The sequence below is a fragment of the Gallus gallus genome, chromosome 3 (genome assembly GCF_016699485.2).
Source record: "Gallus gallus isolate bGalGal1 chromosome 3, bGalGal1.mat.broiler.GRCg7b, whole genome shotgun sequence".
NCBI classification, from domain to species: Eukaryota; Metazoa; Chordata; class Aves; order Galliformes; family Phasianidae; genus Gallus; species Gallus gallus.
In genome coordinates, this window is record NC_052534.1 from 109,468,305 (window position 1) to 109,488,394 (window position 20,090).

Sequence of the window (20,090 nt, forward strand, 5' to 3'; positions counted from 1 at the left end):
GGCCATCACTAAGGGAGAAGTCACAGAGAGACTTTTTACAAGGGTAGATTGTGACAGGACAAAGGTGAATGGTTTTTAATTAAAAGAGGGAAGATTTAAGTCAGATGTTAGCAGGAAATGTTTCACTATGTGAGGCCCTGGCACTGCTGCCCAGAGCTGTGGATGCCCCATCCCTGGAGGTGCCTGAGGCAGCAGTTGGAACTGTATGGGTTTTAAGGTCCTTTCCAACACAAGCCAACCTATCATTCTAAAATCATGCCAGGAATATGGCATGATATCACATGGCATATGTGATGCTGACTGAATTCATCAGATCTACCAAAAAAAAAGAAAAAGATTTCTTCACTCCCAGCTCCAGATGTATATAAATACCACAGTTATAACACCTAAATGAGTCTTACTGCAGCACAGAAGGACAAACAAACAGGTGGAGCAAGAGGCAAGGAAGGAAAGGGCATGAAGATCTCTTTTGGACATTATCAGTGATAAACACCATTGTGCCAAACAAGGCATTTGAAGCTGTTTTCAAAGTACCCAGTCCAGCACTTCAGGCACCCACTCTGATTTCCTATTTCAAGGAACACAGATGGACTCTTCAACACACAAACTCAGGACCCTCCTCATGCCAACGGATTCTTCCTATGGCCTTGAAGAAGCCTCTGCTGGAAAACACATCAATCACAGCCGAGATTAACTTACTGCTACCTTTCAGATACTGAAGAATTAGGTGTCACATAAGCACTAAGCAATACAGTTGCCTAAATGATGACATCATTACTCTAAACGACATTTACACAGCCTCCTTCCAAAGCCTGTTTGACACAGCCAGGTGAACCAGTGCTAACCTTTAAGCACAGCCGCACTTCCTACCGGCCCTCTTGGAAAGGATCCCTGTGTATTTTCGGGATGCTGTCAGCCGATCCCTGTGACATTTGCCATTCTTTCAGAGCCACAGCAGAGCCATGTTCTGCCCATAGAAGTTTCCTGGGCATGCTTACAGCAGCATCAGTGGCGTCACGGTGCTGTGACACACGGGCCTGGAGCGCGATGGGACGGAGGGGTGGGCGGTGAGCTGCCTGCTGCTAAGCATGGGGCACACAGCATACCCACAGCTACTTCTGAACACCAGCCATAACCATTTGGAACATCACCATCTCCTTGTGGAGGAATTAAAACCCCCTATTACCTGATCTGATGGTGCAGGTCAAAAAAGCAGACGGAACGGAGGAGTTGGTAGGCAGAGCTCACCCGAAATCTCAGAAATCCTCAGGATGAGGTTTCTCAAAGACACGAGCAGCCCAAGGTGGCAGGGAGAGCAACTGCGTTCCTGCCAAGTCCTTGCACACATTGACCTCCTGCACCGCTCGCTGGCTGTCCCTGCATTCCCACCAATGAGACTCTTGTCTTGGCACAAGACAAAACCTGCAGGCGCTCAGAGAGAAAGCAGACGGGCAGACATACAGGCTCTGCGTTGTGTAACTCAGGCAAGAGCTTCTTTAGGGTATTGTTTTTCTTCCACACAAGGAAAAATAACCCACTTGTACTGTTCAAACATTCTCGAAGCAGCTCCTTCTTCATTAATAGAACAATGTTTTTTCAGTAATAACAGATTGAAGCAAAATTAGACCTTGCCAAGGTGGATGGTTTTTTCCCTTAACCCTGTTCTTTTTATTATTACATGGAAAATGCTGAATGAAAAGAACAGAGAAGCAAGCCTCAGTCCACTTCACTGTGTCTACAGTGGGTTGCTATTAGCTTGCTTGCTTCAATAGAGTGATTCAGAATTAAGCAGCCTGACTGTCCTGTGCCCATTTTGTACACACACAAACACCCTGGTCTTCAATGGGGTTAATCCTGACTCGAAAAGAACAGAGCAAAATAGGAACTGAGCCAGAACTACATGGAAATCCATACAATTTCCTGCATGGAGCTCATGAAGGAAGTGCAAACAATGTCTGGAAAATTATTTTCCCGTGACTACATATGCTGATGTCTGGACCAGTAGAGAACCTGGCCTGGTTTGGTTACCTTGATATGGACGCACAAGGCCAGCATGGCAGGAGGTGGAAGACCATGAAATCATAGAATGGCCTGGGCTGAAAAGGACCACAGTGCTCATCCAGTTCCAACCCCCTGCTATGTGCAGGGTCACCAACCAGCAGACCAGGCTGCCCAGAGCCACATCCAGCCTGGCCTTGAATGCCTGCAGGGATGGGGCATCCACAGCCTCCTTGGGCAACCTGTTCAGTGCGTCACCACCCTCTGGGGGAAAAACTGCCTCCTCATATCCAACCTAAACCTCCCCTGTCTCAGTTTAAAACCATTCCCCCTTGTCCTATCACTATCCAACCTCGTAAACAACCATTCCTGCTCCTGTTTATATGCTCCCTTCAATTACTGGAAGGCCACAATGAGGTCTCTCCACAGCCTTCTCTTCTCCAAGCTAAACAAGTCCAGTCCCCTCAACCTTTCCTCACGGGAGAGGTGCTCCAGCCCTCTGACCATCTTAGTGGCCTCCTCTGGACCCGCTCCAACAGCTCTGTGTCTTTCTTGTACTGCAGAGATGTCCGTGGACTTTGGAAGGGATGCGAACTGTGGTGCCCAGCACCTGCTCAGCAGCTCAGAAGAAATAACTGCATGATTCTTATCAGCACAGATGTGTTCATATCAGCCTGCAGGACAAGAGATGAGAACTAGAGAGGAGCACAAGCACAGTGCGTATCTGTTCTGTCGGGTGTCTGCTTCTCTCTTGGAAGAAGAAAGGCATGGCAAGTCACTTGACCAAAGTAAGCAAAAATACACTACAGTTCATCGTGGAGCACCAGGAGGGCTGAGCCAGACAATGTTTCAGTATCACTATTACTCCTTGTTTGTTTTTCTCTATTACTTCCTATTTACCTAAAGAGCTTTGCTAAACGTAGAAGCAGTTTTGTATGGAAGCCAAAAGGTGAGTTCATAACAGCCACTAAAATACTCAGTTTTTAAGAAATAGAAATGAACTTTGTGCCTTCCAGACCTGGCTGTGATTTCCAGAATGCATCTCAATGGCCCACATAAATCACAGACCCTGCACTGTCCCGGTGGGTTAAAAGGGTCCTGACAACCTCTCTCTCCCTCCCAGTTAGGCAGACCAGCATGGGCTTCATAAACCCCCAGATCTGAAACTAAAATCAGTTCTCTTATCAAAATGAATCTCTAACCTCAAAAAACAAAACCCTCAACAGTGGGGAATGGTAGTTTGTAATGGGAGTCACCTTTTTATCTGTGTCTGCCTTTAAAGATACACCACAACCATTCACCAAAATCCTCCCCTGGATTCCTTTGAAATCAACCCGTGGCAGAGATAATTAGAAAATAACCATAGAATCACAGAACGTCCCAAGTTGGAAGAGACCCCAAAGGATCCAAAGTCCAACCAAGGACCAACCTCTTATCTTTATGACAATAGTTTAGTGAGAAATGACTCCTTACAAACACACGGCCACAGTCCATCCCTGAGCCTTACCCAGGCTGGGAGTGTTTCCCTGCATCCCAAGGACAGCCTCAACCACAGCTCCTGGAGCCACTGCCCTCCGCTCCCAGTGTGTGGGCCAGGCTGAGCACTGGGCGTGCTTTATGGAGGGATGGCCCCGCATGGCACAGCCAAAGGTTGACTCCAGGTTCAAGGTCTTGAGCAGCCTCCTTGCTCTGCACCTCCCTTTGTTCTGTAGATGGGTTTGGGCCGTGCCTGCAGCTCTGCGAAGAGAAGCCCTGCAGCTTTCATAGACAGAATGGCCTGGGTTGCAAAGGCCCACAGTGCTCATCCAGTTCCAACTCCTGGCTATGTGCAGGGTTGCCAACCAGCAGCCCAGGCTGCCCAGAGCCACATCCAGCCTGGCCTTGAATGCCTGCAGGGATGGGGAAGGAGCAATGCAAAGCAGCACTGATGAACCTATCTGGGATATGGACCGCAATCCCACAGCAACGACCGACTGCTGTGACAGCACTACCACCTTCTGACCATCAGAAATACGGGTTATTATCTGTCGTGTTGCAGAGCATTTCTAAAGCAGGAAGATTTATTTAGCAGAGCGTACTTTGGACCGTTTGTGTGGCTTGTTTGCTTTCTAGACTGCACTCATCCTGAGCAATGCAAACAGACAGCTGTACTTTCGAGACCTGGTTCTATCCTTTGTTTTCCATGTATACAACGTATCTGCCATCAGATTAACTTTACAGATATTTATCAGGACTCCAATACTTGAAATGCAAGGAGCATACATCCAAAAACATAGCAAATAAAAAGAAACCAGAAGAGTTCTCTTCTCTTCGCCTGTGTGGCTTAATATTCTGTCTCAGTGCACATCTTTCCAAGGAGGGAGGCTGTGGATGCCCCATCCCTGCAGGCATTCAAGGCCAGGCTGGATGTGGCTCTGGGCAGCCTGGGCTGCTGGTTGGTGACCCTGCACATAGCAGGGGGTTGGAAATAGGTGAGCATTGTGGTCCTTTGCAACCCAGGCCATTCTAGGATTCTATGATTCTCTCCTAAAAGCAACATTTCCACTTTAACCATTATATTCCAGCGTACAGGTGTGGGAGTGCCAGAAGAAGCAAAGCACACCTTCCATAGGGTGTCACTTACACTGGGCACATTGCTCCACAGCACACTGGGCGCTGGCACTAACCCACACTGCAGCAGCTGGGCTAAGCAGAGCCAGCATCCCTCTCCACCACGCACCCCCGCCAGCTGTCACCCCCACCCTGCTTTTTCCCAGCCCAGCTTTGGGGGTTTCGCTCTCAGTCAAGCAGAAACAGTGAAGCACCCCATGCAGTTTAGGGTACAAAAGCACAGTGGGACAAACAGGGAAGCAAAAAGCGAGGCGAGACAGCAGCTGGAGGCTGCAGCACACAGCCTCACCGCACCACCCTGCTCCGCTCCCTGCCTCCATACGCACAGCTCCTGCTCACCCGCATGATAAAAAGGAAATAGAGCAATTGTGTAACACCGCTGTCTTTTTTTTCTTTCCTCTTTAACCTGAGACACAAACTGCTTTTGTGAGAGGCTCTGAAAAACAGCCCTGCTCTGGTTTGTTTGTGCTCGGCGAAGACCCACTTTTCTCCTGGCCGTACCCACTGCCCCACACCTCCCAGCCTCTGAGCTGCTGGCCGTGGGAGCACCGGGACACTGCTCTGACACAGGGCTGGGGGTGGGCACAGGGAGCCCAGTGGGTCCATTCCTGCTTGGGACGCCGTGTGATTCTATGACTCCAGAACCTTCAGCTCCACTCGTTCCAACGTTCTCCTTTCTTTTTGAGCTTCGGAGCTGTATGCTGTAAGGCTCTGCTCACACGCTTTGCTATTCAGCCTTTTAGAGTTTTAATTAAATTAATGGCGCCTTTCCAAAACTTCCAGAACTGCCATTTTTCAACCTAAATGGAAAGCCTCCAGGAAGATACCAATTAATTCTTCTGCTGCAGCTCAGCAAAGTCTGGGCTTTACGTGAGTCTCGATGCGTTCCCCAGCATGCATTATGCAGGAAGTCCCATTACTGGAAATGTTCTCTCTGTGGTTATAAATCCTCAGGTGATGGCACGGCTCAGTTGGCTGCAATGACAATTGCATGGACTCAGAGCTGCAACCAATTGCAGTGGGACATGGCCTGGGCCTTAAGAGCACAGGGATGCAGTGGGCATGGTAGGGCTGGTTGGGGTGGACTTGGGGATCTTAGCAATCTTTTCCAACTCAAACGACCCTGTGATGCCAGGCAAAGAACCTCAGTAAGCCATTGCTGAGCACACAAAGCTCACTTCAGGAGGAACAGCTTGGAGAGGGCAGGTATCAGGGCAGATGGACCCACGCAGGGCCCTTTTAATACATGAAGCTCCATACAATTACAGACCAGGAATTCTTGTCAAATCCCTGTTTGCTAAAGGAAAAAAAGAAAAAAAAACACTTCTGCCCAGGTCAGAAAGGCTGCACCTGAGCTGGCACATTCTGGAGGATGCATGCAAAGGCCATGCATACATCTGTGGTATGCAGCTGACATTTCAACTCATCGCCCAAACCATCCATCAGGGAGTGCAAAGCAATTAAGTACCCTCAGCTTGACAGGAGGGAGGAGCTGGAATTTGCTTTCCCAATCAGCTGGTGCTGTTTGCATACAACTCCCATACAACTCCCACCTGCTAATTACAGCTCCATCAAAGCAGGGATGCACAGCCAGCACCTGGCTTAACACAGGCACGTCTCAGCCCCGACACAGAGGCTTTGGAACACCTTCTGAACACCCAAAAACCCGAGCTCTTCGCTCAGAGTTCGCATGAAGTTCACTATTTGTAACACTGCATACAGCACTGATTTTAGTGGGACATTCTTCACAGAATCACAGAAAGGCCTGGGTTGCAAAGGCCCACAATGCTCATTGAGTTCCAACCCCCTGCTATGTGCAGGGTCGCCAACCAGCAGCCCAGGCTGCCCAGAGCTACATCCAGCCTGGCCTTGAATGCCTGCAGGGATGGGGCATCCACAGCCTCCTTGGGCAACCTGTTCAGTGCGTCACCACCCTCTGGGGGAAAAACTGCCTCCTCATATCCAACCTAAACCTCCCCTGTCTCAGTTTAAACCATTCCCCCTTGTCCTATCACTATCCACCCTCGTAAACAGCCGCTCCCCCCTGTTTATACGCTCCCTTCAGGTATAACCCAAGAGCAACAGATGTACTCAAAGTGAAATATTCTGGGGTCCTGTCACAGCACAGGCACACTCACTTGTCTATGTTTGCACTGAATGGGTTTTGTTCTCAGTTACCCCTATTAAAAAAAAAGTAAAAAATCAGAATGGGCTTTGGGAACAGAGGGCAAAAACTGATTTATTTCCCTTTTTTTTTCCAGGGGGAGGAAATAAGCACTGCAGGCACTGAGGAAAGGGGTGCCCGCTGAGCACAGCCCTCTGTGCCGGGAGCCTCACCGGGTCGCGCTCCTCTCCGCGCTGTGCTCCGTTCCCATAAATGGAGCAGCACGTCAGGCTGCCCGTGAGAACCCCGCCGGGCTAAGAATAACAGGGCACGCTCCCGACGAGAGAAACGACAACAAAACCAAGGAGCTCTGCCTCTCCCTCGGCAACGTGACCTAATTGGAACGCCGCGAAGAAGAAAGCGAAGCGCGTTTGACGGAGATAAGAGGCCGGGAATGGAAGTTGGATGGGCCGTAGGAGCCCCGCTGCCCGCCCGCAGCTCACCTTCACGAAGAGCTCGATGTCGGGCTCCTTCCCGTCCCCGTTGGCAGCGGAGGGCTCTGACATCTCTCACCGCGGGGCTGAGCTCCCGATGGGGACGGAGACAGCGGCGCTCCGGGCGGGTTTCCCTTCTAAAACATCGTCTGAGGGGAGCGGGACTCGAAAGCAGCGCAGCGGGAGAGCCGGCAGGTGAGCGAACGGAGCAGCGAATGGAGGAGCGGAGCGCTGCTGCGGGGCGGCGGCCGCTCAGAGCAACAAGTGCGGCCGCGGGAGCGCATCTGTCGGAGCGCGGCTCGCAGCCCGAAATAGCCCCAGCGTGAAGCGGAGGGTGGGGTTTGGGCTCGGGGAGGAGACAGCCGTGGTACCTCCGGCCCCGCTCCGCGCCTCGCCCCGCAGCGCGATGGGAACGGGGTCGGGGTGTGCGGGGTGGGGTTTTGTCCCGTCTTTTTCTGATGGGTGTTTTGTCGTTCGCTGGTTCAAAAGCTCAGTATTGCTACTGCTGTTATTGCTGTTGTTATTGCTGATTGCCCCGGTGCAGAGGGGCAGCACTCTGTGCATGCGGCAAGCCCCATCAATATGAGTACAGAGGAGTGCAGAAGCCCGGCTGATAACCGAGTGTGGGAAGAGCAGCCCGGTGCTGCTGGAAGAGCTAAAGAGTGGGACTGGGGTTATGCAGGGGAACAGAGAGCTGTGGGGGAACAGCACAAGAGTGCCCCATGCCTTGATTTGGCCCTCGGGCACTGTGTGGGGACAGCAGGGTGGTGGCACCCATGGGAGGAAACTTCTTTTGTGGGTGCCCCATCCCTGCAGGCATTCAAGGCCAGGCTGGATGTGGCTCTGGGCAGCCTGGTCTGCTGGTTGGCGACCCTGCACATAGCAGGGGGTTGGAACTGGATGGGCATTGTGGGCCTTTTCAGCCCAGGCCATTCTGTGATTCTATGATTCTATGCTTCTTTAAGGCTTCAGCTTCTGACTGACACGCTGCCCATCAGCCTGATGTGACTCAGAGGGCACTGTGGTGACACAGATGACACAGACACTCAGAGCGGGAGGTGATGCTGTGGGGTGACACAAGCAGAAGGTCACAGCAGGGCTGAGTGGCACCTCCTGCTCACTGCTGTCACACCCTCAGAGTGTCCCTTGGGTCACAGCTCCTCGCCCTGTCCCTTCTCTGCTTTGGGACCGATGCAGCACGGGAAAACCCCCACCTATGGAATACAGCACGCAGTGGGTTCACCATCCCTGCCTGACACCTAGAAACCTTTTAGGAACCTTCTGGCACAACCAGCAGGCTGTGGTTGCTCACAGAGCCCCCAGCTGTGAGTTCCATGCTCACCCCTCACAGCCCGGTGACCCCCAGTGCCTCTGCAGCACTGCAGGTGAAGGTGATGGGGATTGCAGCTGTGTGTCCCTGCAGTACACAAATGGTTAACCAGGCGGTCTCGTTATGCTGCTGCAACTGTAATTACAACACAATCAACAGCGTAATTAGTGTAAAAGTGTGCTTATGGCTTGTAGATCTAATTAGCTCTCATTCAAATAACTGGAAGGTTAACTGTAAGAGAATTAAGTGTTATTAGCCCTTTGATTTCAGATTCTTACATGTAGTTCTTGGACTGGGTACATTAATTACCAACCATTTATGGTGTAATTATTCTTAGGCCCACAGGCAAACTTCCCAGGACATGGGCTGAGCATGCTTACATGCAGCAAGAAGAGTCACCGCACTGTCATTATGGATTGCAGCTCTAAACATCAGCCAATGCTGTAAGCACAGTCACTGCATCTCTAAAATGTATCCCTAAGTAGCAGCCTGTGCTCTGCACGAGAAGGAGCTTTGCTGAGCAAAGGATGCCCCGTCCATCCCTGGAGGTGTTCAAGGCCAGGTTGGATGGGGCCCTGGGCAGCCTGGGCTGCTATGAAATGTGGAGGTTGGTGGCCCTGCCTGTTGGGGGGGGGGGGGGTTGGAGCTTCGTGATCCTTGAGGTCCCTTCCAACCCAACCATTCTGTGTGTGTGTGTTTGAGCAGGAAGGCCATCAGTGCCAGCCCTGCAGTGCACAGGGACACCACAGCTCCATCAGTGCTCAGAGCCCCATGCCCTGGCCTTGGCTGTGTGCAGGGATGGGGACATTCAATAAGAAGGTGACATCCAAGAACAACGTGGCTCACCTCAAAAAGCTGGAGCCCCTCTCTGTACAAATGCTGTGTTCTTGACACAGATTCTGAATTCTTGATCGAAGGCAAACATGGCAGGAGGCAGTAAGAGGAAATACATACATGTGTAATACTTCGGGAACCTATTCACGCATTTTGTTTCGCTGTCATCTAAAATGGACTCATCACTTACATCTGGGTGGAACCTTTTTGACTGGGATGGTTATCATTGTCCGCGTGGCTCTGCTCTGTGTTACGAAATCAGCTTTCTTCCATCAAATTGAGGCTAAGACACTGATAAATAATTCGTACACTCTCATTTTACTGCGAAGAATGAGCCGCTCCGCTTGGCCTATCATTTTCTTGCAAGTCAGAGGCAGTGCAGGCTTTGAGTTACCCACAAGAACATGACGTGCTGAATTCTGAACTCTCCATAGGCCAGGTCACTACAGCTTGAGGCTTGTGAGCAATATAAATATGAGCGCATCGTGGCATGAATAAATGAGGACAGCTTCAGAAAAGGAGCCGTCACCTCCCCACGTAAGAGCTCTATTGTAGGTGCCCCGGCGCACTATCAGCTTTCACTGCCCTGATCCAGCCTCACTTCCAGCAAAGATTTGTCCCCAGGGGGTGATGCAGAGGCCAAGCATCCCGTGTAACTTTATCGTGGAGCTCTCACCGAGAGGGATGGGTGGATCAGTTCTGACTTATGGTCATTTGCAACTGCGTTCATTGTGTGTGGGTATCTTTGACGCAGCACTCGTTTAACAAATGGCAGCGACTTTGAAGCCCAAACTAAAAGGGATTAATTGAATAATTTTGATTTTCTTTTGAATTACATATCTCTATCAAGCCTTTGCTTGACCTTCAGAGACATCCAGAAGGATTTGTCTCAGATATTTGGGATCAGTCTGTGTTCCCCTTGCTGCACAAGATACGCAGGGATGTACGAAGCACTTCTTAGCCTCAAACCAGGGCTGGCTGAGCAGACATTTCCCCCAGCCCCAGGGATGTGCGGCGCCTCAACACTTGTTGGTCTGGCAGAACAAGGAGGAGCAGTGATTTTTTTCCCTCTTCTACACTGTACCATGCTCAAGGACACAGAATCATGCAGGTATTCCGGTTGGAAGGGACCCCTGAGATCCCCAAGCCCAACCCCATTCCACCCCACCTGCCCGCGTCCCCCAGTGTCACATCTCCATGGCCCTGGGAACCCTATGGGGATGGTGCCCCCAGCACTCCCTGTGCAGCTGTGCCACTGCCCCACTGCTCCTTCTGAGAACAAATTGCTCCAGATATCCAACACGGAACAGAAGGCAGCGATACAACAGCTGTGCAGCCTGAGTGTCCCAAGAAGTGGATGTAATAGCAAAATCTGGGCCAGAAAAACGTGGGAGCCCCCTTAACTCTCAATTTTTAGATCTCTGACTGTGTATCCACCCCCCGGGCACTATGAACCCTTTGCAGCCACAGACTGCAGCAGCTCTCCTTGTATCAGATGAGGAAGATGCATGAGTGCAGCTCCAATGGTTGCTGGATGAGCTGCACTGCTCACCAGGAAGAGCAGATGCTTCACCACTTTGCTTTGCAGAGTGAGTTCTAGGCCAGGAGTACCACGTGATTTTTCTATATAATTACATTTTCACATGGATTCAGTATCAAACCTCACTGCAACATTAATAAATGCTAACAGCTTCGAGAGAAAAGCCCACTGCTGTTCAGTGTGAGGCGGGATTTCATTATGGATAATTATCTCAGCGCTTGCATTCAGGCAGCCGCAGCGAACCACTCACAGGGAAGGAGCTCTTAAAATGTACAAAACCATCTCCTAATGCTGCATTCAGTAAAGAGGCTTTGAGGGGACAGAGGTCTCTGCATTTCCTATCAGCCCCCAAACCACCACTTCAATTCAAAGCAACCGATTCTTCCGAATGGGACTGGGAGAGCTCTGCAAGAGGCACTGCGGGGGATGCAATGGAGAGCATCACGGAACTGTGGGCTCTGTGGAACAGAGCAGATGAAAGAAGGAATGGAGTCATCCTTGGCCCTTGTTTTTCAAAATGAATCCTCTGTGATATGAAGTGCTATGGAGAGAAACAGCACCAGGTGAGCCATGTACCCACTGCTGTTGACTCACTGCTGTCGTTGAACGAAAACGGCGTGAGTTTACTTCCAGCTGCAGCAGAGCAAACAGCACATATCTCCGCCTTCATTTCCAAGCGCTCAAGGGTGTATATGGTAAATAACCAGTTAGGTTATTTCTGCTCACTTCTTGGTGTGCTTCTTGTCAGAAATTACATCTAAATTAACTATAATGCGAAGCAGATCTATGCAGCCAGGATGAAATCCCCAGGATGGAGCGAAAGACTGGCATACAACGCTGCTCCAATCTCAATTAATGCATAATTCATGCAGAGAGAAGGTTCAAAATGCCACATACACACAGATCTCAGGCTGGGTTTCCACTCCTCCCAGTAAACAAGGCCCAAAGATGGCACAATTGCTGCTGATTCCTTTGGAGACGTTTGTGCCTCGCTCTGTTGTTTAGTGAGCAATTTGGCTGAGAGCAGAGACTGCCTTCTGTGTCGATGCACTTTATTTCTGTAAGGCGAGGCCTCCGCACCTTGCTTTGAGATTGTCCGTGACTCAGAGCAGCTCCCGTGGTTGGAACACTGCTGTTAGTGGCATTCAGCTGTGCCAGCCAAACCCAACGTGCTCCCAGTGTGCACCATCAGGCTGAAGAGCAAGGCCTGTGGCTGTTGGCTCCGTGCTAAAGCCATCCTCAGGCCCCATGGGGCAGCATGGGCAGATTCACATCTCTGTAGCAGCGAGTGTAAGCAGAGGCAGAGCCGTACGTCAGCCTCGAGCCTTGCAGCACAGCCTGCAGTCCTCCCGTCCTCCTCGGGAAATTGCCCTCATTCATTTTTCATTTCACCTTTTGGTACTTCTGGGCTAAAGTTTCCATCAAGTTTGCCAGTGACCAAGCTCACTTACCTGGAGCTGTTATTAAAAGAAGGCTGGTTTGGTTTTTGTTTCCTTCAGGGCAAGGGTTCAATGTCTTGAAGCACCTGATGTTGGCTTGGTTAGATCTCATTTTAATTTTTGCTTAAGAGGACATAAGTGGAAGCAGTGTGGTCAGCAGGGCACGGACGTGAACCTCTGTTCTGCAGCTGTGCTCACAGGTTGTTCACATCCCCCAGTGATAACTGCCACCATGCACAGGTCCTTAGGGCTTCTGAGGCCACAGCCCACGTTCTCAGGGGAAGGAGAGGGGTGGCAACTCTGACAGAGCTGAGCTTAAGTCTGAAGGCAAATCCCAGTGTGAGCTTCAGCTCTGAGCACAGTCTGAATAGCAACGGGGTCTCATTTAAATCCATTAGAACTGAGAAGATTTGGTAGTCCATATACAAGGATGAAAGATGGAAGTCTTTCCAAAAAAATTTGATTTTTTTTTGCCTAAATCCCAAGATTTCCACAATATGTGTGGCAGGTATTACTTTTCTTAGGAACACACAGGTCATAGAATCATAGAATCACAGAACTGCCTGGGTTGAAAAGGCCCACAATGCTCATCCAGTTCCAACCCCCTGCTATGTGCAGGGTCGCCAACCAGCAGCCCAGGCTGCCCAGAGCCACATCCAGCCTGGCCTTGAATGGCTCCAGGGATGGGGCATCCACAGCCTCCTTGGGCAACCTGTTCAGTGCGTCACCACCCTCTGAGGGTCCCTGGTCACTCCTGTGATAACTGGAAGCAACTCCACAGATGACTGAACAGCCAAAGCCCAGAGCTGCCCTCACTGCTGTGGCCTCAGTGACAATTATCATAGAACCACAGGATCACAAGATTGGAAAAGTCCTCTAAGATCACCAAGTCCCATCCCAACCCATCCCCCCATGCCCACTAATCACATCCCCAAGTGTCCTAAGTGCCACATCTGCCCTTCTCTCGAACACCTCCACCCGACGACTCCTGAGAGATCTCCATTAGTTAGAAAAGTCTTAATGGCATATGGAGCCCTTTACTCATTGTTAGCAATTTCCATCCATCCTTACTCAAGCATCAAGTGAGAGCTTGGTGCCAGACAAAATATACATCAAGGTGTTTGTGATGTGAGAAAGCCCAAGCCCCCCTGGAGAGGATGGCGTCAGTAAGAGGCTCTCAGGTTCTCTCTCACATTCACATTAACACAGCTGCACTGTGCTTAGAAAGGCAAAGAGCTCAGGAGGTGAAGCCAGGTGTGCTGCAAAGAGGGATGGGACGGGAGCTCCCACCACCACTGCTCCTGCTGGCTCTCCTGACCACCAAAGAAAATCTTTAATCTATGCAATTACCAAACCAGCATCCTCTGCAATTATCCTGTTTGTGATCTCTCAATTAAAAAATAAAGTAAAAGGTAATTGAATGGTCTTATGAAAGGGAAAGTGGCCAGGTGGCTATAAGTGACCTTTTCAGATAATTAAACGTATCAAATGAGAGCTGAGGGCAAGTCAGCCAGGTCATCTGCTAGAGCTGCAGGATGTGACAAAGCTATTATATGCCAGAAAAAAAATAAAACAAAACCTATAATTACACCAAACAGGAATCCACCCATCCAAATTCCACAGTACAAAGCTGGTCCAAATCAAAGACGAGGACTCACAGCGACTGGAATGAATGCATGAGGGAGTGGTTATTGATAGAGCTGATAGTGCCACCTATTTTTAGGGCTCCCTGATGACACTCTGCTTTCAGTTCCATACAACTTCTGCCAGAAGTTAGGAGAGTTTTCCTTCTTTCTGCGGGGTTTCTCTCGCATTGCATTCAGTGCTGAGGCCAACATTCCCATCCCAGTGCCTGCAGCTTGGAACAGAAGGCAGCCAAAGCCAGAAAGAGAAGAGAAGTGCAAGCACACAGCCCTGGAGCCAGCAAGGAGCAGGGTCCTGGAAGCTGTATGAGAGCCCCATAAGGATGTTTGTTTCTCAGGGCACTCAGGATCCCACAGCCATAATACGCTCTTGGTGCATGTGTGTACATCCTCGCACACAGATCACACGGGCATCCTTCAGGCATGCTTCCAAAGACACACCAATGGTCGCCCGCAGGACAACCTGTCCTTGGACGTGGTTTGTTATTTTTAAAACCAGAACGTGATTCCTTCCCCCATGACTCACGCGTTCCGGTGTCCTTCTTTGACAAGTTAATTGTTAAGGGGAATTAAGCAGCAGAAAGCGCTCTGCAGCACTCAGGAGCAGCGTCTCCTCCTCGGCCAGAGCAGCCCGGTGCTGCCTCTGGTTTTATACCCGACTATTTTTAGCTGTTATCAGCTGCAGTGCCCGGGGCCAATCAGCGCCCGGTGCCTTCAAGGAACTCCGCTTGGTCCAAACTTCATTCTCTGCAATGTCCCAGGGAGGAGCCCGATGGCCGTGAATTTGCTGCGCTGTGCTTTCGCAGGGAGTTGCACTACAGGAGGTGGGGGCTGACCCAGCACGGACGCACCCTGCCCACGCTTGGTGCAAACAGCAAGAATTCGGCGTGCCTCACTCAGCCCAGGGAGGTATGCAGCCCTGCAGCTCCTGCAGCATGGCACAGAAATGAAACAGTCTCCGTGTGGGTTTTTTTTGTTGTTGTTGTTGTTTTTCTTTAGCTGAGGTGTTTTTGTTGTGTCATTTTGTAGCTATGCACAGTGTAACCAGGAACTGCTGCCTGCTGACTGCTAACAGTCCACGCGGCCATGCAGGAGAGAGGTGAGTGCCTCCTCAGCACAGGCCTCCAATGATTAGCTTAGGACTTTTTTCCAGGAATAGGACATTGAAGTGACTTCGGGCTTTAAGAAATTAATGGTGGGGCTATGCTGCTTCAACCATAGAAGCACAGAACGGTTTGAGCAGGAAGGGACCCCCGCAGCCATCAGTGCAGCCCTGCAGTGCACGGGGACACCACAGCCCCGCAGTGCTCACAGCCCCATCCCCTGGCCTTGGCTGTGTGCAGGATGGGGCAGCACCACATCTGGGCACAAACAGCTCCTTCCTCACATCCAGCCTAAGCCTCCCCTCCTTTACTCTGAACCCATTTCCCCTGTCCTGTCACACAGACCCTGATAAGAGTCTGTCCCCTCCTTTCCTACAGCCCCTGTAGGTACTGAAGGCTGCTCTCAGCCCTCCCTGCAGCCTTCTCCTCATGACCCCAGGGCCATGTTTGTCTGCCACTTAGTTGCTGATCCAGAAATCTCACACCACCATCAAATGATTAACTTAGAAAGTACCACTGAGATCATCCAGTCCAACCGCCAACCCATCCCCACCACACCCACTCATAAAGGACCAACAAAAAAGACATTCTGACTTTCTGTGGTATGCTTGGCATGTCTCCAACAACACCACTAAACCATTAGAGTGGGCAACTTCCTTAGGAAGCCCGTGCCGTGTCCCAGGGTTAGCACCTGCCTTCTGTGCACAAAGGAGAATCGTAGAATCATCAAGGCTGGAAAATGCCTCGGAGATCATCCACTCCAACCATCCGCCCACCACCAATATTTCCCCACCAAACAACATCCCTCAGTACAACATCTCATCTTCCGTCTCAGCATGGAAACAACAGGGACAGGAAGCAGTTCAGATCAGCATTGAAACTCAATTCCATAATTTTATATGGATGAATCCCCAAATCAAAGCAATCTCCAAACTGCACACATAGGGTATGTGTCAAAGTATCTTAAGTAATATCTTGTCCACACTGGTGTAGTTCAATACTTCTCACAACTGCAACATGGATCCTCAAACTATTTTCTCCGGAGCTTATCTGGAAAGGTTCCTGCCGACAGATGTTAGAATTAAGAAGGAAAACAAAATCTTATTAAGTTTAAATTATTTCATCTGTTATTCTTCTTTAAAGAGGAGCTGGCAGCATGGTTGAGGCAGTGACCAGCCATGTGCCATTTCTGCCCAACAAAGACCTTCATGTAGGGAGGGGCAACCCAAGTATCAGAGCTACAGATAAGGAACCTTTTTTATGGACTAGAACTGATCCATTCTGTGGGCCGCAGATCAGTGCTCCCCTGGTGGCCAGGTTTTGATTCAAATCCTTTTTTAAAAAAATCCAAGAACAACGTCAGCGTAGGTGGACAGAGATTAAACACAGATACTCACAGATAGGCTTCCACTTTTGTTTTCTTCCCAAGCAATCCCTAAGCTACAGGGATATAGCTGTAAGTGTCTATACGCAGTGCTAAGATCAACCAGAGTGCAATAATACAGATAAGGGAACAACTGAATCTAAATTTCAGTTAGGAATCCAGATAGAAGCCCTTTGGATCTGAGGAAGTCAAAGCTCAGGACCAGTGAGTACACAATGGGATGATGGAAATCAGAATCACAGAATGACAGTGTCCTTAGTTGGAAGGGACTCACGAGGAATCACAGAATCATAGCATGGCCTGGGTTGAAAAGGACCACAGTGCCCATCTCATTCCAACCCCCTGCTATGTGCAGGGTCGCCAACCAGCAGCCCAGGCTGCCCAGAGCCACATCCAGCCTGGCCTTGAATGCCTGCAGGGATGGGGCATCCACAGCCTCCTTGGGCAACCTGTTCAGTGCGTCACCACCCTCTGGGGGAAAAACTGCCTCCTAAAACACTGAGTCCAAATTCACACTGAGTCCCCCAAAATTCAAACTGCATTTCCAAGAGTGTTAGGCCCTCTGCAGGCAGATGAGGACCCATTATAAAAATGTTAGGGAAAAAAAAAAAATCATTTCTGAAAGGGAAACAGGTGTCGGGATGAGTGAAAATTGGTGAAAGGAAGCAAGAAATTAATGGATTTCTGACTGACTCTATTCTGTGTTCACATGGGGATATTTCATTTCAAATAGAGTGATGTGTTTGCCTAAATGACGGTAGGAATATTAAGGAAGTTATTAAAAGAACTCTTTCTTGCTTCTTGTTTAGTCTGCCCACAGAAGAAGAAGCAACTGGGCACACGATGCACTTGTGAGAAGAGGCACCTTCCTGCAAAGAACGTGTGCAGAAAGGATTTGCTTTGTTAGCCCAAAACCACCTCAGAAAGCCTAAGTCTAAACTGACCCAAAAGTGCTGACTGAAGGAAGGAATGCTAGCAGGGCACACTGGCATGAGCACAAGGATATATTAGCTGCACACGAATAAAACTAATTTGGAAATTAGATTAAGATGTCAAGCCACAGAGCAGTTTTGCTCTGAAACAGCCTTCCAACCCAAGAAACAACACAGATGGACCCTGTTCTGTGTATGAGTTATATATGACACGGTGAGGCTGGCAGTGACAGCCAAGGATGCAATTTCATGCCCCCAGAATGTCACCTTTAGGTCTATGAACTTCCCTTTGGTTTACCAGGAGCCAACACAAATCCTCTTGGTGAACACACAGATTGTCACCTTTCTGTGCCTCGTTTGTACATACGTACAATCAGGGAGGTAGTAATTTACTCTTGGAAGACTTGCTCTGGAGTTTTACTTCCTCAACACCTGTAGGTTGCTTGGAGGTGGCTGCATGGAAGCTGCAACAGAAACCCAATTAACTCCTCAATGAAAATTCTGCTTTTGGACACTGCTTGCCTGTACTGAACCCAGACCTGTGCACTAACCAATCTCCTTCTCATCTGTTTCTGATTGTATCATACCATCTTCATCAAGGTCACCAGTGCTTAGCAACACTATCAGAGATGTACCAGCAGTAAAACATCAACAACAGTTGTATCACTTCTGATATGAAAAAGTACACCCATAGGTTCAGCCATCAAAACCAGATAACATGTCAGTGACTCACACTGCAGTGATATACTTCCTCCTAATTTTTCTCCCACAGAAGGTAGTTCCATATAGGTTTGTAGTGAATTCAGCTGGCTCTTCTCTTCTACTCCAGTAGGACGGAAAGTATAAAACAAGCATTGTTGAAAGAATCACAGGTGGAGGTTGCTGTTAATAACAACAACAACAAAAAAAAAAAAGGATAGGAGGTGCCTACAGTTAAAAAGAAGCGTGCTGGCCCTTGGTCTTGGCGCTGAGCTCCTATCTGCTCGCTGAACGCTGAGCTGTCCAGCATCCCAAATCTGCTCACTGTTAAATTCAGCTGCTGCTGAGTGCAGTCACTGCAAGAAGTGAGAAATGAAGTAGCCTGAAGAAATCAGCCTGGAGCTTGTTTCCAGACTGACAAGGATGGCAAATATCTCACCTAGTGGTACCCCTACTTTGTCATCCATGCTTTGTGTTTAAGCTGCTACCGGTGGCATCCAGCCTCCATGATTCCAGTGACCACCCACTGTGTGCAGGGGAGGTTTATGGCTTGGTTTGGGGGCCTGAGTCTAGATATCCAGAGCCGTTAGAAAGACCCCAGGATAGCTGAGAAATCCATAAAGAGATATGAGAGAGGATGTATAAGTGATCCATGGCCTTTTGAAGGAAACCATAGGGCACCTCAACCAGCTCCTGTGGTTGGAAAGCGAATGAGATTGCTGCTCAGCAGAATCAGTGGGGCCTATGGAACATCTAACCATATCCTACAGCTTGTGCCTACACCTGATCACACAGGTGGACATCCCGTTGCGACAGTTAATTAACTTTCTGTTGCAAAAGGAGCTTAGCTGTCAATAGCTTATAGACACCTTAGAGCCCAACCCAGCCCTCTGTATATGAAGAAAACAAGGAGCAGAGAGGAAAAAAACCTTTCTTAGTTACCAAAATAATTTACACATATCATCACCAGCTGCTCTGCAGGGACTACGTATTGCTTATCATTTGAAAACACTGGTCTCAGCAGAGCCAGTTTTTAGGGATTTCTTCTGAAATAAACAATTACAAATAATACAAATCACTCCATCTTGGGCTGAAGTCACTCCATAGCTGGCAGTGCTGCTACACAGACGTCAGGGATAGTATGAGCACAGCAGTAATCAATCTAAAATCAATCTTCTCACATGTAACAAAAGGAACCAAAATGGCTGGAAAGAATAAAATGGGCTGGGATGACAATCTCTATTTTCTGAACACCTACGAGTGAGTCAAAAAAGAGGAAAATTCATGGAAAAGAAGCAAGCATGTAAATCTCTTTTTAATTTTCCCTCAATGTGACCCACAAATCTTCATTGTTTTTGCTCTTGTTGCAGTCACTGTGCAGAAACAGCTCCCAGTGTGGGTCCATATTCGGAGCTGCTGCTACCTGGCTGTGCCAGCCCCTTCAATCACCATAAGCCAGCCCATGGACCCCAAGTCAGTAGAGAGAAAGCATCGGTGATAGCGTTCTTCACACCGCATTTACAGCAGAGTAATTCTCTGCCTGCAAGATCCTACTGTTTTCATTGCACCAGATGTCAACACTAAGGGAAACCTGATGTTCTCAAAGTCAAACAACAGGCACAAATGGGCAAAAGTGCTGCTCCATAGCTGCAACAGTTTGCAGCTATGTTTGCAACATATGCAAACAGGAGAGCACTAAGTGGCTGTTACAATCCACTGGGAGAACAGCAGAAGATGAACTTGGTAATCCTACATGTTAGAGAACCAAGAAATATGCTAAAATATAGCACATAAAGCATCCTAGCTAGAGGGTTGGGTAAATGATGGGTTAAAGAAGCACCTTCTGCACTACTTTATTAAAAAAGAAAAATAGCGTAATGGAGAACAAGGGAATTTTAACAAAGGAAAATATTTTTCCCCGCAACATAATTAAGCATTCATATCATTACAGAGTGGTTGAGGTTGGAAGGGATCTCTGGG

At 49.2% G+C, this 20,090-nt stretch overlaps 1 protein-coding gene and 1 long non-coding RNA gene across 5 annotated transcripts in view; one reads left to right on the top strand and one right to left on the bottom strand.

Moving 5' to 3' along the window:
* The window catches only part of CLIC5 (chloride intracellular channel 5), a 71,048-nt gene that overhangs the window by 49,486 nt on the left and 1,472 nt on the right, over nt 1-20,090 (bottom strand). The window contains exon 1 of one of the 3 annotated variants that reach the window (XM_004935921.5): nt 7,216-7,488. The exons of the other annotated variants lie outside the window; for them this stretch is intronic. Within the exon in view, the coding sequence (XP_004935978.1) occupies nt 7,216-7,278 (63 nt within the window). The 5' untranslated portion in view covers nt 7,279-7,488. Of the gene's footprint in view, nt 1-7,215; nt 7,489-20,090 lie in introns of those variants that run through there. 3 annotated transcript variants of the gene reach the window in all.
* LOC107053175 lies at nt 14,805-19,962 on the top strand. 2 transcript variants are annotated; one of them, XR_001466199.4, is made up of 3 exons: nt 14,805-14,901; nt 15,022-15,091; nt 19,481-19,962. It is a non-coding gene; the product is annotated as an uncharacterized LOC107053175 (long non-coding RNA). The 2 variants fall into 2 exon arrangements; XR_001466198.4 differs by lacking the exon at nt 19,481-19,962 and adding an exon at nt 17,289-18,657.